General features: G+C 58.6%; 1 protein-coding gene across 1 annotated transcript in view; it reads right to left on the bottom strand.

Annotated features, from left to right (window-relative positions):
- SDK2 (sidekick cell adhesion molecule 2) overlaps window positions 1-15,719 on the bottom strand; it is a 285,180-nt gene that overhangs the window by 28,515 nt on the left and 240,946 nt on the right. The window contains 8 exon segments of the mRNA XM_021066690.1: window positions 1,787-1,973; window positions 7,466-7,581; window positions 7,738-7,839; window positions 9,399-9,455; window positions 11,184-11,319; window positions 13,041-13,111; window positions 13,620-13,723; window positions 14,582-14,783. Coding sequence (XP_020922349.1) covers window positions 1,787-1,973; window positions 7,466-7,581; window positions 7,738-7,839; window positions 9,399-9,455; window positions 11,184-11,319; window positions 13,041-13,111; window positions 13,620-13,723; window positions 14,582-14,783 — 975 coding nt within the window.

Genomic DNA, 15,719 nt, shown 5'->3' with positions numbered 1-15,719 from the left:
AGGAAGCCTCAACTCCACTGCATCCCCACCGGGCTATTATTGTCGGTGCCGCCCCCCACAGAGCCGGAGCTAATCCCGAACCGGTTTCCGCTCCAGCCCTCGGGAGGCAGCGCCAGTGAGCCGTCTTTGAAGGAGGGAGGCCAGCTCTGGGGCCCCTTCCTGCCTCCCCTCTGCTAGAGGACGTGAGCCAGAACGCTTTGTCCTGCTGACGGAAGTGGCCAGCTTCCCGGGGGGCTCACATCCCGCCGATGACACTGCCAGAGGGTGGTCGAGACAGGCGGGCGGGCAGAGAGACAGACCCTTGGGAGCCATGGGAAGGAAAGGGTTTCCCTGGAGCCAGAGCTTGTCCCCAGAGAGGACCACACTTAGATACTGACTCCACGGGGTCTTGCTTGCTCTTGAAGAAAAAGGTAATTTACAGGACAGAAAGCTGCTGGTTAGAGAAGATGCTGAAAGGAGGTTAAGGACAAAAGGCTTGCATTCAAATCCACGGAGAAAACTCCAAGGCTGGCAGAGGAGGAGGCTGGTGCCATGAAGACAGCCTGGGATAAGCTCAGATACCCTGGGCTCCAGCCTCTGCTCCCCCACTGAGCAGCTGGGGTCCCTGGGGGAGAAGCATCACTTCAGAGCCACCCCTGCTCACCTTGAAACGGGGTAACTCCTGCCCTGCCTGTGTCCTCAGGGCTTCCAGAAAGATCAAGTGTAATGCTGCTGGAGAAGGCTAGGATGCTAGGCAGAGGGCTGGCTCTGCATGTGTGGGCTACGGGATTCGTCCCTTCCTCTTCTCCTTTGCCTGCCCAGCTGTCCAGCCTCCTAACCAGTCTCCCTGCCTCCTTCCTCTCCCCTCCATCAGCCTGTCCTCTGTACAGCAGCCAGAGTGGCTTTTTTTTTTTTTTTTTGGTTGTACCTGCAGAATGTAGAAGTTCCTGGACCAGGGATCGAACCCACACCACAGTGGCAACCCCAGCCACTGCAGTGACAGTGACAGATCCTTAACCCATTGTGCCACAGGGAACTCCCAGAGTGATCTTTTACAAACATAAACCATATCCTGTTGCCCAGCCTCTTATACCCACCAATGGCTCCCCATCATCCTTCTACGGCCCCAGACCCTCTACCACCTGACTCTCGCCCATTTTCTTCAAGCTGCCTGGCTTCCTCTCTGTTCTTTAATCTCCTCCAGCTTCCAGGCCTTTGCACCTGCTCTTCCCTCTGCCCAGAACACTCCTCCTCTAGAACTTTCCACATTTGGCCTCCTCCTCTCACTGGAATCTCAGCTCGGATGTCACCCGCTCAGCAAGGCCTCTGCAGGCAAACCTCTCCGAAGCCATCGGTCCACCCCCTGCCTCTGTCCTTAGACCCCTCACAGCCACTGCCACCTGAGGTCAGTTCATCTATTCATGCCCCGTCTCCATCCCAGGAGGGGGACATGGTCAGTTTCACTCACCGCTGTGGGCCAGCATCCGGCACAGACGATGCTCAATAAATACCCGTGGGATGAACAAAGCCGGGGAGACGTAAGAAAGCGAGGTGGGAACGGGGCAGGAAGCAGAAGGGGGCTGGCTGGGTGCGAACTGGCTGTCAGCAAGGTGAGCTCTCTAGGGAGGCTGGGGGTCGAAGGGAAAGATCTGGGGGCTCTCCGAGGCCCCTCTTGGGGGGTTGTGCTCTCCCACCATGGAGGGCATCCCATGGGGCCTGGGTACCCAACCCAGATCTCTCAGCTGCCTCCATCCCCCCAAGAGCCCAGAGGCCAGGTGGGCCTCCCCTCCCCCTCCTCCCTCCCCACCTGCTTGCTGGGTCTGGCCCCTGGTGGGGGTGCTCCGAGGCCCGTCCCCCGCGGCGTTGAAGGCTGCCACGCTGACCATGTAGGCAGTGTAGCCAGTCAGGTTCTTGATCTTGACGCCGTTCTCGGCCAGGAAAAGCGTCTTCACCCGCTCGGTGAGGTTCCGCCGCTGGGCCTCCCAGAAATAAATCTGTGGGCACAGGGAAGCGCAGGAGTGAGGGAGAGGGTCACCCCATTTCCCTCCTGCCCCCCGCCTCCCATCTCGACACACCTTCTTTCATCCCCATCACACACCTGGACAGGTGTGAGTCGCCCAGGAAACAGAAGTATTTAGGAGCTGTTTCAGAAGCCCTTCCAGAACCTTCCTTTCCACAGCTAGTACTTTAGTCTCTGCACGACGGTAAAGTCCATGAGGGCACAGAAGGATTTAGCACAGCCAGGGCACATCAGCCCTCAGAATAGCATTACTGGAGGAATAAACCCATTCTGTTCTGCAGGAACCTGAGGGCAGTGTAAGCAAACTCCACGCCAACTAAGAGCTGGATTCAAGGACCAGCCCATCGGCAGCACCTGCGAGCTGCTTAGGGCTGCGGCGTCAGCATCTGCTGGTGGGCAAGGCCTCCGGGGATTCACCCACACACGACAGTATGTAACCTGCTGCAGAGGCAGGCAGGCAAGCAGGCCAGAGGCTGACCCCAGGCACCACTTACTTGGCTGGATGACTGCCCTGAGCCGCAGTGTGTCATCTGCACAGTGGGGGCAAGGGCACCCCCTCCCCAGGACCCCTGTGAGGAGCAAAGGACATAAAGACGAAGAAAGACGCTGCAAGGTTGAAGGTTTTAGTGGGAGCACATCAGGTGTTCACGGTGCTTCTAAATACAGTTGATCCTTGAGAACAAGGGTTTGAACTGCGCAGGTCCACTTCCAAGCAGATTCGTTCAATACATAACCGGCCGCAGAATCCGCGTTTGTTTGAATCCGCGGATGACAAATCGCGGATATGGATACTATGGCCCTTGAGCATCTACAGACTTTGGGATCCACGGTGATTCTGGAACCAATCCGCCACGGAATCCGAGGAACAACTACATTTCCTATTCACCGAGGGTTAACTCTCATCGTCAGCGAAGCAGCAGCTCCTTCACTAGTTTTAGAACTCTGCATCCGAGGCATCCAGAACGCACCGCCGAGCCCCAGGACGCGCGGAGGATTCGAGAGCATTTGGCGCCACCTGGTGGCCAACGGTGTTCCTGCATGCGATTGGCTCTCGTTTCTCAATTTGCCTGGAGAAAGCTCATCAAAGTGAGAAAGAGCTAATAAAAGCGTCCCTGTCTGGCAAGTGTGAACAGCAGTTAGGACATCTCGGTACCATTAATTTCTCGCTTTTCGAGAACACCTCCCGTTTTCTTTCTTTCTTTCTTTCTTTTTTTCAGTCTTCTGATCCGGGTAGATGGGTGAGAGTGGAGATAACCGCTCGAGTCACTTTTTCATTTGCTCCTTGGAATGAAGGGGTGAATCTTGGAGTGGGTTCAAGAGAGACTCAGAAGAGGCGGCGGCTAGAGGGTTTTTTTTTAAGGATTTCTGTTGTAAAGGGATCAACTAGAAAAATGGCTCAAGGAAACGTGAGGTCGGGAAAAGGCATTTGAAAGATGAAAGCGATCTCAGAATGAGAAAAATGACGAAGCCAGAGAAGGGGTGCTGATGGCTGGGGTCATGTTCCTGGGTAGGGGGAGGACTAGGGTCCAGGACCTGGGGCCACCAGAGACGGGACCCTCAGCAGGAGGGTCTTAGCTGTGTGTACTGAAGGCAGCAGACCTTTGTTAGATGATGGCTAATCACATTTGTGCAAATGGCACAAGGGGCTAAGCCCTGACCTCAGCCCCCAAGAGGCACACGGCCGAGGTGCAGTGCAGGCTCCCCGGAGGGCCCACATCACGGTCAGTTTGGCTCCCTTGGGTCCTAAGCACTATGGGTGCTCACTAAATATTTGCTAATAATCAGGCAGGAACAGGTGTAGGAGTGACTCATTAACAAACACCAGCTTCTACCTCCTGTTCTCAATTCCCTGCCCCTTCTGGCTTCATCACAGACAACAGGCTGAACTTCAGCCTGGGTTAAGTCAGGTCCACACCCGTACGCCACGTCGCTGGCTGTCCCTGGAGGAAAGCCTCACTTTCAGTTCCCGAGCACAGCCCTGAGTGGCCTGGTCACCAGGCGCCGCTGGCCTGGTCCACTCACTGCATCACTGTTTCATCCATTCCCTCCCCATCTGCACTCCTAGCTCAGGACCTTTCATGGAGCATCCGATGCCATCAAACAAGACTCCACAAGCTCCCCTTCGTCACCAGGGCCACCTCCTGCCCTGTGTCTCTACCCTCCGCCTCCCTCCCACCACCAGGGCTGGCTGAACTGCCAGCTCCCTGGTAAGGCTACCCTCCATTCAGGCACTAAATCCCCGCCCCTCACCTCCTCCAGGTCATCACTCAGCACAGCCTCCTCTCCTCTCTGAATCACCAAATTCTTCCTCTTTCTAGAATCACATCTATCAGCACACGCACCTTTCTCTACTTAAAACCATCTGTTGACTGTCTTTTTCTGTGTTTACCCCGTTTGGTTACTTCCCTTTAAAGCAAAACGCCTCCAAAGGGCTGTCAGTAGGCCCCCTTCCTTCTTGGAGCCACTCCAAGCAGGAGCCTTTGCCCCCAGCTCTTATCAGAGTCACCTGTGAACCCGGCCTGGTTAATGCAATAATACAGGGCTCGGCAAACTCCTTCTGTAAAGAGCCAGGTAAGAAATATTTCAAGCTTTGCAGGCCACAATGTCTCTGTGGCAGCTTTTCAAGAACTCAGCCGTTGGAACTTGAACGTAGCCGAAGGCAATTGGGCAACAAATGGGTGCGGCTGTGTTCCAATAAAACTTTATTTACAGAAACAAGAGGGGGGCCGGATGAGGCTTCAGGGTTGTTACCCTCCGCCCATCCCTGCACAGCTGCTTCCTTGATTTCATCTTGCTTGAGTTCTGAGTAGTAGTTGGCACATCTGTTTCCTCCGTCCTTCTGGAAGCATATTTTTCATGTGGGGCTCAGTTTTCAGACTTCTGGTGTTTTCTATCTACCCAGGTCTAATCTCTGGGCTTTCAGGACCATGTATATGCTGAGGGCTCCACCATTCACGCCTCCAGCTTGGACCCGCTCTCTTGGACTCCACGGCCTGTATCTGACCTCTTCCCTCTGATGTCCAAGATGTCCAGAACTGACGCGTGCTCTCCCGCCCAGCCTCCACCTTCCACCGCTGTCGCATTCGCTGCTCTGCCACAGGAAGCTCTGTCATCCAGTTGCCCAGCATCCCCTGCTGCTTCTCCTCTCACCACCTTCCGGTCATCAGCAACTTCTCCCAGTTCTCAAAGGGCCCCGGGCCCCATCGCGGCTCACCTCTGCTGCTGCTCCTTCTAAACCACCATCACCTGGGTGATGCCATGCCTCCTGGTGCTTCTGCACTTTCCCCACTTCACGGCAGCCAGCACACACCTCCAAAACCCCGAGTCACCCAGGTCCCTCCTCTGACACCCCCCTGCCCCCGCACCATGGCGTCATGCCACTTAGAGTGAGAGCTAAGCCCTTGAGAGCTCCAGGCCATGCGGCCCATCACTGGCCAGACCCTTCCTCCCATCATGCTGCCCTCCCCCCCAACACGTTGGGACACATAGGGCTTTGGGCCGGTCTGTATACCCGCCAAGCACCCACCGACCCCAGGGCCTTTGCTCCTCTTTCCCCTCCTTCGGGGATGCTCTTCTCTCGGATCCATGCCACTCACGCTCTGTCCTTCATCTCTGCTCAGGAGGCAGCTGCTCCGAGGAGGACCCTGCTGAAAAGTCCAAGCCGGCTTCCTAAGCGGCTCCACTTACCACCACCAGGCGGTGCTGTTTGCTTTGTCCGGCGCTGGAGTTTAAGTTCAAATTGTCTCCGCTCCTCGCTTTCTTCTCAGCACCGAGGACACAAGATAACTCCTCAATTAACGCCTGTCCCTGCAAGGCCGGCGGCGGCACGCGTGCGCCCGCCCCGGACGCATCACAGCCCATCCCGGCGCCCTCACTGGCTGCTGCCGTCGCACGTCGCCGTTGCTCAAGTTAAGGTTAATGAAGGCAGATGTGAACGCAGGTCTGGGAGGCGGCAGTTCCGCTTCCCCGTCCGGGGCTGCGAAGTTTCCCGGAGCACGTGGACACCTGCTGCGTGACGCGCGGAGTCTGCGCACCCACACATTTCCTGCGACGGTGCATTAACTGGAGATTCTTCCCCCGGGGAGGCATATGCTAGGGGCGCAATATTTAGTTTTCCCAGCTGGCGCTCCCAGGCGAGCACTCAGGATGCCATCCGTCTTCAGAGCATCCTTGGCAGGACCGCCTTTCCTCCTCTCTCCCTCCTCCTTCACCCTACCTGGAACCAACCTCCATGCCGGATTCAGTCGGAAAAACGGGGTCTCCCGTATGAACGAGCCGTGTGACCTGGCAAAGGCCCTTCCCTTCGCGGAGACTTAGTTTCTGCCTGAGGGGTGGGGGCTGAGGGGGGGTGGGGGAACCAGGAAAGGTCCTGTGGTCCCCCCCTTCCCCACAGCACCGGGTCCCCTCTCTGCAGTAACAAGCCACGACCACCGGCAGCCAGAGTGATGCTGGACACAGGCGCGGGAAGGGCCACCGGCTGTGTGTCCAAGGGAGCAGTGCATTACTGTTATTATTATATCACTATTATCATCATCATTTTTGCCACCTCATCGAGTGGTTGTGTGGCACACCTCCTCCACACCCCTTGGAGGGTGAGGGCAGGGGGACCTGGAGTCTGACTCTGCTGCCGGCTTTTTCTATGACCTCGTTGAACCACCTAACCTGGGCCTCAGTTTCCTCCTCTGTACAATGGGCACAAACATCACACCCCCCCCCCACCAGCTTTACAGGGCTTTCGAGAGGATTAAGGAGTTCTAAACGGCTCTGCGAAAGCTAGAAGTCAAATGAATCCTTTTTTTTTGCTTTTTAGGGCCCCACCTGCAGCATATGGAGGTTCCCAGGCTAGGGGTCTAATACAGCTGCTGGCCTACACCACAGCCACAGCAACACTAGATCTGAGCCGCGTTTGCGACCTACACCACAGCTCGCGGCAACGCCAGATCCTTAACTCACTGAGCGAGGCCAGGGATCAAACCCGAAATCTCATGGTTCCTAGTCAGATTCAATTCCGCTGGGCCACGATGGGAACTCCTGAATCCTGTCTTAACACACGAGGTTGTCTAAAAATCATTGGACCCAGAGATTTCCAAAAGCTGGCCAGGAATCCTGGGCTAACTGGCCATTCAATCAGTATCAATACTGTAATCAGGGTTGGCCAAAAAACCACTTTGAGGGGTCTCGTGTTGACATCAGGAGCCAGTAGGCTGGGTGGGTGGGCAGCTGCCTGGGGATGGTGCAAGCTGGGGTGCAGCCTGAGTTCCCAGCCTCCGAGCACTGCCTGCCCTTAGGATGCCAGAGAGGATGGGTGCAGCTTTGCTCCAGCGGCATGTAGGCATGCATTTCATGCACCGGGTGCAAACGGCCGAGGGGGCAGGTGTAGACCCAGGACTTCTCCCGCTCACCACACCTGAGTCCCTCCCAACCCCACCTGGCCCTGTGCCCCTCTGGACCTGGGAGCTCCCCTACCTTGTAGCCCTGGATGTCTCCATTCTGGCTCTCCAGCGGGGGTGGCTCCCATGTCACATCCAGCTGTGTGGCCGTGGCACCGTGGACAGCCACGTTGCGGGGCGCTGCCGTGGGCACTGGAGGGCGAGAGGGGTGGTGGGTGTGTGTGTGGACCAGGGAGGAAGAGGTGGGCTGGGTTGGGTGGGGCCCCTGATGCCACATCTCCTCCTACTGGGCCTCGGTGGGGGGGGGCTGGGAAAGGTGTGCTCGGGCCGGAAGGCGGCAGCGCTCACCTGCCTCCCCGACGAAGACCTCCTGGGGGGGGCTCGAGGGGCCCTCGCCTACTGCATTGTACACGCTCATCCGTATCTCGTAGCGCCGGTGCTTGTTCAAGTCTGGGGGTGAGAGTGGGGGAGGGGAGAAGCACACAGGTCACCGGCCCTGCGGTGGGCAGAGGCAGCGTGCAGGGCAGAGGCTGTGCGGGGTGGTGGGGGCGGCTGTGATGATGCACCATTGAGATGCCGGATCCCGTACGAAGGAAGGTTCAGGAAAGGGCAGGTAAGCGGAGGGGCTGCCAGCGTTGGGCGGGGGTGGGGATGGGGGCGCTGCTCAGCCTCATCCCTGGGGATCTGGACACAGGACGACGCGGACATCCTGACCAGGTGTGACCATGCTGGACGCTTCGGAGACTGAGAAGCACTCTGAATATTTATGCTGGGACCACTGGTATGAAACCCAAACTGTCCTGGACATGCCAGGTCACAGGTCACATCTTCCCTGCCCGTCCTGGGCTCACTGGTCACCACCACTTATTAAAGCCCCACCCCTGCCCGCACGTCTCCAACAACCAGCCCTTAGCACAGGGTGAGGGGCTCAGCCCTAAAGAGAAGGGGCTTACTGGATGTGAATTTGGGGCTATGAAACGCTATGTTTTTGCTTCGCTTTGCTGGAGATGCTTAGGCAGAAGCTGGGAGAGAGAAGCAGTTGCAGGAAAATGGGCTGACACCGTGGATGTGAGTTGATGTTGGGGGGGGCGCAGCTGGAATGTTCTCCCACACCTCTCTGGGTTCCCCTCCACGGTCCCCCTCCCCAGGTCGAAGTTCTCCCCTTGGGAGGGGGGTGGGGGTGTCGCCCTAATTGTCCCGCAGCCCGGGAGGCCCCTGGGCTGAGGAAGAGCGGAGAGGAACAACTCAGACAAATGGAGGCCCCGGCTCAAAGCTCCGGGCCTGGGGAAAACCTAAGGTCCTGTGTGACATTAGGAAAAGGGCTAGTCCCACCCAGGGGCAGGTGCCAGGCAGGGCACTTCCTGATCCCTGGAGGAGAGACGGCCTCTCTGCTCACCCAGGGTGGGACTTGGCCTGAAAGAGAGCCAAGGAATTCCCTGGTGGCACAACAGGTTAAGCACCTGGTGTAGTCACCCCAGCGGCTCGTGTCGCTGCTGTGCTGGGGTTCGATCCCTGGCCGGGGAACTTCCGCATGCCGTGTGGGCGGCCAGAACAATCAAATCAAATCAGTTAGAATAAAACAGTTTGGGTTAAAAAAAAAAAAAAAAAAAAAGGCAGAACTGATCTGAAAAGCGCCCATCAAAGATGGGACGAGAACGGGCAGCAGCAACGTGGACACCTGCCCACTGGACCAGCAGGACCAGCAGCTCTTACCATGGACCTCCTGTCCCTGTCCCCTGCCCAGGCCTCCCCGCCCCACCCCTGCAAAGCACAGGGTCAAACCATTTCCTTGTCTCTCCTGTACTGATGGGGAGGGGGCTGGAGCAGACCTTCCCTGGTGACCACCCCCCCACCCCCCGCTTTTCTGTGTGTTTCTGGAAAGGCCCTCGAGTTGCGGCGGCTCTGTTCTTCAAGTAGCCTGGGGTAGGGGGGCACCCCTCAGCTGTGGTCACGTGTCCTCGGAGGCCCTCTCCCCTCCCTGTGGAAGGCGTGGCCCCACCGGGACTTACTGTCCAGCTCGTACTGCGTGAGGCTGGGCCGGCTCAGGTTCCGCACGGAGTACAGGGCTACGGGGTCAGGGGAGAGGGGGGGAGGCGGAGGGGGCCGGAGGGAGACAGCAGACAGAGGACGTTAGTACACACACCCCGCTCCACAGAGACCCCGATGGGGGGGGCGGGCTGGGGGAGACAGGAAGCCTGGCAGCACACATGCAGAGGGAAAGAACTTTCCAGATTCCTGAGTGAGGGGCCAGGGCGGGAGTTGGGGGAGAAGGCAGCTCCCAGGACAGTGCTGCCCCCGTCCTGCTGTGCATGGGCCGGAGGTCACAGGGCACCGGGAGCTCCTGGGACACCAGCATCCCTGGAGACAGCCCTGGGGGACCCTCTGGTGCCAACCTGCTCCCCTGCCTAAGGCTGGGTCCTGGAGAACACCGTGATATAGGGCGGTTGTTAATTTCCTCCTATGAACCAGAAACCATTTAACTACCAGGAAATAGGACTGTGTTATAAAATCACCACCACAAGCACAACAAGCACATGTCTGCTCCCTAAAAATAAATAAAATAACGCACACAAGCGGTTGGATCAGCTGCTTCGGAGTTTTCTATTCATTTTCCTGGGCTACCAGCGCCATCATTTTGTGGTCGGCTAATACTTGCTGGCAGACAAGGCCCAGACGGTTTAAGGGAATGATGGGAGGAAAGATCAAACATGGAGAGGCTCTGAAACTCCTCCTCCTCTCCCGCTCGGCTGTTTAGATTCCACCCCCCACCTGGGTACCAGATCCTCCAGACTCCTCCCACCCCCACGGGAATCAGTGGGTGGAGCCCACGGCACATCAGCCCGCACGGGCCCTCGACCCCTTCCCTAGCCTGCCGCCTTGATGCCACCCTCACGCTCTGCCCGCATCACTGCATTAGCCTCTAACGGGGCCCCCTGCCTGTGGACCCCAGCGCCAGCCATCACACTCACGCCCCCAAAGTAACCATCCTGACCCCAAAGGACAGCATGTCCTTCCCTCGCTTGTGTGTGACCCTCTCTGGGATTTCTCTGCGGGCGGCTTCTCGACTTTTTCCTTCCTGCTGCAGAGGCAGGCTGGGTTCCCAGGAGCCCAGAGCAGAATGGTCCCCTCCCCCAGGAAAGAGGGGAACAGACTGCTGCACCTGGAATGTGACCAGGCTCGGCTTTGGGTTCTTCCCATCCCAGGCCCTTTGCACAGGCTGGGCTCCCCCATTTTCTTGGGACTGTTCAACGTGGAATCATCCATCCATCACCCCATCCATCACCAACCTCGCGGCATATGGAGGTTCCCAGGCTAGGGGTTGAATCGGAGCTGTAGCCGCCAGCCTACGCCAGAGCCACAGCAACGTGGGATCCGAGCTGTGTCTGCAACCCACACCACAGCTCACAGCAACGCCGGATCCTTAACCCACTGAGCAAGGCCAGGGATCGAACCCGCAACCTCATGGTTCCTAGTCGGATTTGTTAACCACTGAGCCATGATGGGAACTCCATACATCAGGGTTTTCTTCGTGAGTGCCTGGCTCCTCCTCCAGCCTGCACGCTCTGAGGGGGCAGGGACCCTGTCTGTCTGGTTCACTGGTGTCCCCCAGTGTCTGGGGCTGTAGAAGGTGCTCAATAAACCGGGGCTTAGGGACTGAATGGATGGGGTGAGAGACACACACAGGGGAGGGCGTCAGGGTTTCGGGTTAGCGTGCTTCCAGGGAGCTGAGAGCTTCCAGGCAGGGGGGGAGTGTGGGGCCCCCACCCGCCCTGCCTCCCTCTGCTGTCACTCACGGGTAAGCTCTGCCCATTTGGCCCCTGGATTGTTGATGCCTCGCAGCGTGAAGCCCCTCAGCCCCTCGTAGAGCAGCTCCCGGTACCGGATCCGGAAGCCCAGGAGGATGCCGTTGATCTTGTCCTCGGCTGGTGGCTGCAAGGAAGGGAGTAGGGGATGGGGCCCACCGGGCTGGACCAGGGCTAAGCATCCCCTCCACTCCATGCCGCCCTCCCTATCTGGCCTCCTGCAGCCAGAGAGCAGGGACTGTGTTGTTGTTTTTTCAGTAGGGCCACACCCACAGCATATGAAGCTCCCAGGCTAGGGGTCAAATGGGAGCTACACCCCAGCCACAGTGATGCCAGATTCAAGCCGTGTCTGTGACCTACACCACAGCTCAGGGCAACGCCAGATCCTTCATCCACTGAGCAAGGTCAGGGATTGAACCCACATCCTCATGGATACTAGTTGGGTTCGTTTTCACTGAGCCACAACAGGAATTCCAGGACTGTGTATTAACCAGGAAAGGAATGAAAGTGGCCTCGAGTGTTTTTAATTTACAAAGCATTTCCAAGGAGCCTTTTCCAGCCCTGTATCATTCTCTGTGAGGCAGGGCAGGACAGGAATCACCACGTCGTCTCCACTGAACGAAGCAGGCGAGTGAGGCTCAGAGATGGTAAGGAACTTGCCCAAGGTCACACAGCATCACCGGGACTCCGGGCATGACTCTGGATGCAGAGTGCATCTCAAAGAGTCCTTCCGTGTCTAGAAACTTCCTCACATGACCACCAGCTCTGCCCTGGCCAACATTTCCTGGAGTTTCCCCAGGAATTAGGGCACGTCCCAGTCCCGCTCTTCAGTAAGGACAAGGGCAAGTGTGACTTTATCGTTCTCTCCTGTGCGTTCTGCTCCCGTCCTCAGATGAGCTGAACAGGCTTCTGGAAAAGGTGGAAACTACTTTTTATGATCCCTCTTTTAAAAAACCTGCTGAAACAGTTCAGCTTTTTATTAGCTCCTTAATTGCAATCCTGGCTGCAGCTGGCACCTCCCTGCCCGCTTCGTCACTAAGGCGCCTGATTGGCTCCAGCCTCGCCCTTGCCCCCAGCTGCACTAGGTCGTTTTCATTTAAGGGAGCATCCTCCTGGGGGGGGGGCCCCTCTCCCCTGTTTTCTCCTCAAGGGCTTCCCCTTCAGGAGGGCTGCAGGTGGGCAAAGGCTGGCCCCTGCCCCTCTAATCCTGAGAAACAGAGGCAGGAGTTCACGGCTTTGGAGTCCCCGTAGGTGATCTGCTGAGACCCAAGGCTAGACTTCAGAGGATGGGGGCTGGTCCCGGAGGCACACGTGGGCAGCTGAGTCTCTGCGATGCATCCTCGGGTCCCCCTCAGACTCTGGCAGGAGGGCAGTGCCCATCTGAGCGGGTGGCTGGGGGAGGAGGGGTCGGGGGGGTTCTTTGTACCTGGACGGTCGGTCCTGCTCATGGTGATGGGACGGAAGCCGTGAGGGCGCAGGTGAGGCGTGGCACCTGAGTTTGGTCTCTGTGGGGAATCCCTGCACTCACAGTGGGGCTGGGTTTCACAGAGATGCCGGCAGCCCCGCCACTTAGGGGCTGTGTGACCTGGGGCCATTCGCATCCTCTCTCTGAGCCTGGGTCCCCGTCCACACAGGGTGTAGGGCAGGAGGAGCCCCTGACTGACGCTCAGATTACCAGGGAGCAGAGTGAGGATTGAGTGCGGGTCTATGCGAGTGTGTGCCGTGTTCCGGGCTCCCCCCCGCCCCGGGGGGGCAGCTGCCGTCTTTCTCGTCGCAGCACAGCGTGTGTCACAGCGTGTGTCTGAGTCCCTGGAGAACAGGAGCCCCTCCCCGCCTCCTGGGCCCTACCTGCCATCGGATCAGCACAGAGGTGGTGGTGTGTGGTGTCACCGAGACGATGGCGGGGGCTTCGTCGGGGGCTGGGGAGAGAGGCGGACAGGTGAGCTCTGGAGGGTGGCACTTAGGCCCCCCTGGGAGGCCACGGGGACTGATTCCTCAAACTGCAGGGCAGCTTCCTCTTAAACCACTCTTCCCAGCCACCGCCCCAACTTCTGCACAACAAAGGGTCCGGGTGGAGGGACAGAGGGGCAGGGACCTTGGCCCCGGCCCAAACCCCAGGGTCCAGAGCCCCTCCTTTCTGCCACTCGAGCCACAGGCCTCCCCCAGCCCCCCCCGAGGCTTTCTGGGGGTAGCTGCAAGCTGGGAGGACATCAGGAAAGACACACTCGGGGTTGAGGATGCCAGGCTGGCTGTGGGTGCCTGAGCCCATGGCAGGGACCCCTCTGGCCCAGACCTCCTGGGGACTCTGCTCAGAGAGCCAGACAAAGGGCCCAGCGGGCATGGAGCCCCTCCCCCAGGAGAGAATGCCCAGCGCCCAGGAAGTGCCCAGGGGACCAAGAGAAAGAAAACCCCACAGGGGGCACTGACCGGCCTGCAGGGTGGTCAGTGGTTCTGACTCCTCACTGAACTCGCTGTCCCCGATGTCATTGGTCGCCTTGACTCGGAACTTGTAGGATGTGAAGGGCTTGAGCCTACGGGGTGGTGGGGGTGGGGGGGGTCCAGGTTGGATGAACAGAGGTACCCCCTAATGACCCTGCTCCGTCACTTCTGCCCGCCTTCACCCGAGGGCACCCCCAGGAACCTAGAAGCTCGGAGAGACCCTCCGTTACCAAGGGGACAACCTGGGGCCAGGCCCGGAGGTCCCTTAGATCAGGCCAGCTCAGGAAGTGGCCTCACTTTTAGCTCCAGCTCGAAGCCACAGGTCCCCAAGCGGTAATGTCCACGTATTTCGGACCCCAGAGGGGCCTGCGGGTGGGAGAGCCCCCCAACTCCCGTGGGGGGCTGACTCCTCCTCCAAGAACAGCCACCTCTTTCTGGCACTTGGTACATTCAAGAGGAGCCAGTGAATTAAGAGTTAACCGGCACTTTATAAGCCTCATTTCCTCTCCAGGCAAACGTCTGTCTTTTTGATTTATTGGGGGGTGGGGTGGGGAGAAGAGGAGAAAAGTATCGCTCAAAACTCTCAGTCACGTCAACTGGAATATAAAAAATACATCCCGCTAGGAATTGAATTGAAGGCAGAATTTCGGGAGCGAAGCTCCGCTCCCCTATTAAAGATGGAGAGGGAGCGGCTGCCTGGCCGGGAGGAATCGCTAATGAAGGGGGGCATCCAGGCTCCAGAAATAGATAATTAAGAGGCAGCCCTAACAAGGCTCCAGAGAGAGTGGGCAGGGAGCTTCGGACAGAGCTGGAGGGGCTGGGCGGAGGGGAGGGCAGCTGGGGGATGCGGGTGGTGGAAGGGGTTTGGGGGAGCGCAGGCTCCAGGTGTACTCAGGCTGCGAGGAGCAGAGGGGAGATGCAAGTGGACAGACAGGCAGACAGGCCCTCACCTGTCCACGACGAAGGTGGAGGCATTGTGGCTCACGGAGGCCGAGTGCAGTGCCCACCGGCCGCCGGGCAGCTCGCGGGTCTGGATGGTGTAGTAGCGCACGGGGGAGAGCCCGTCGCTCCCAGGCTCCCAGGACAGCAGCACGCTGCGTGCCTTCACGTCCTCCTGCTGCACCACGGGCTTGCTGGGGGGCTGCGGGCGGTCTGGAGGGGCGAGCGGGAGGGGCAGGCAGGAGGGGATGTGGTTTCACAGCAAGAGAAGGTGAGGCTCTGGCCCCGCTGCCCCTGTCCCATGCCCACACGCTGTGGCTCCTGGTCAGCGACTGACCTCGGGCTGCTAGAGGCCCCGGTGCCTGGGAATTTACATCCCCTGAGGGCAGCCCCGACCCAGGGCTGACAGTGAGGAGGTGGAAATACACTGTTCCTTTGCCCCTGTCTGCGTGGTGCTCAGATGGGACCCACGCTGTCCCAGGTGGAATGGGGCTGAGCCTGTGTTTTCTCTGCGGGGACCCGACTCTGTCCCTGCCCTTGGCCCTGTCTCACTTCCCCAGGCCCTGCTGGGTCTCAGCTCTTTTGCCTTTGGGGTGGATGAATCTTTTCTTTTTATGGCCACACCCACGGCATACGGAGGTTCCCAGACTAGGGATCAAATTGGAGCTGCAGCTGGAGCCTAGGCCACAGTCACAGCAATGCAGGATCCGAGCTGCATTTGCAGACTACACCACAGCTCACAGCAATGTCGGATCCTTAACCCACAGAGTGAGGCCAGGGATGGAACCCTCATCCTCACAAAGACAGTGTCAAGTCCTTAACCTGCTGAGCCACAAGGGGAACTCCAGGGTGGGTGGGTCTTTGCTGCGGGGGCTTGTCCTGTACACTGTAGGATGTGTGGCCTCTACCCAGTGATGCCAGCGGCATCTCCCTTCTGGGTGTGACAACCACAACATCTCCAGACTTTGCCCAAGGTCCCCGAGGGGCAAAGTCACACTGGTTGAGAACTCTGTCCCTCTGGTTCCCCTGGAAACACTGATAAATCACGTGCACAGGGATCTGGGGCTCAGGCCCGCTGCTGGGGAGCCCGACCCTGGGTGAGAAGCCTGCTCAAGGCAGCAGGGGCCCCAGCTGCCGCCCCATCGCCAC

The sequence above is a fragment of the Sus scrofa genome, chromosome 12, assembly GCF_000003025.6.
Source record: "Sus scrofa isolate TJ Tabasco breed Duroc chromosome 12, Sscrofa11.1, whole genome shotgun sequence".
Classification (NCBI taxonomy): domain Eukaryota; kingdom Metazoa; phylum Chordata; class Mammalia; order Artiodactyla; family Suidae; genus Sus; species Sus scrofa.
This window is presented reverse-complemented; position numbering and strand designations above follow the sequence as displayed.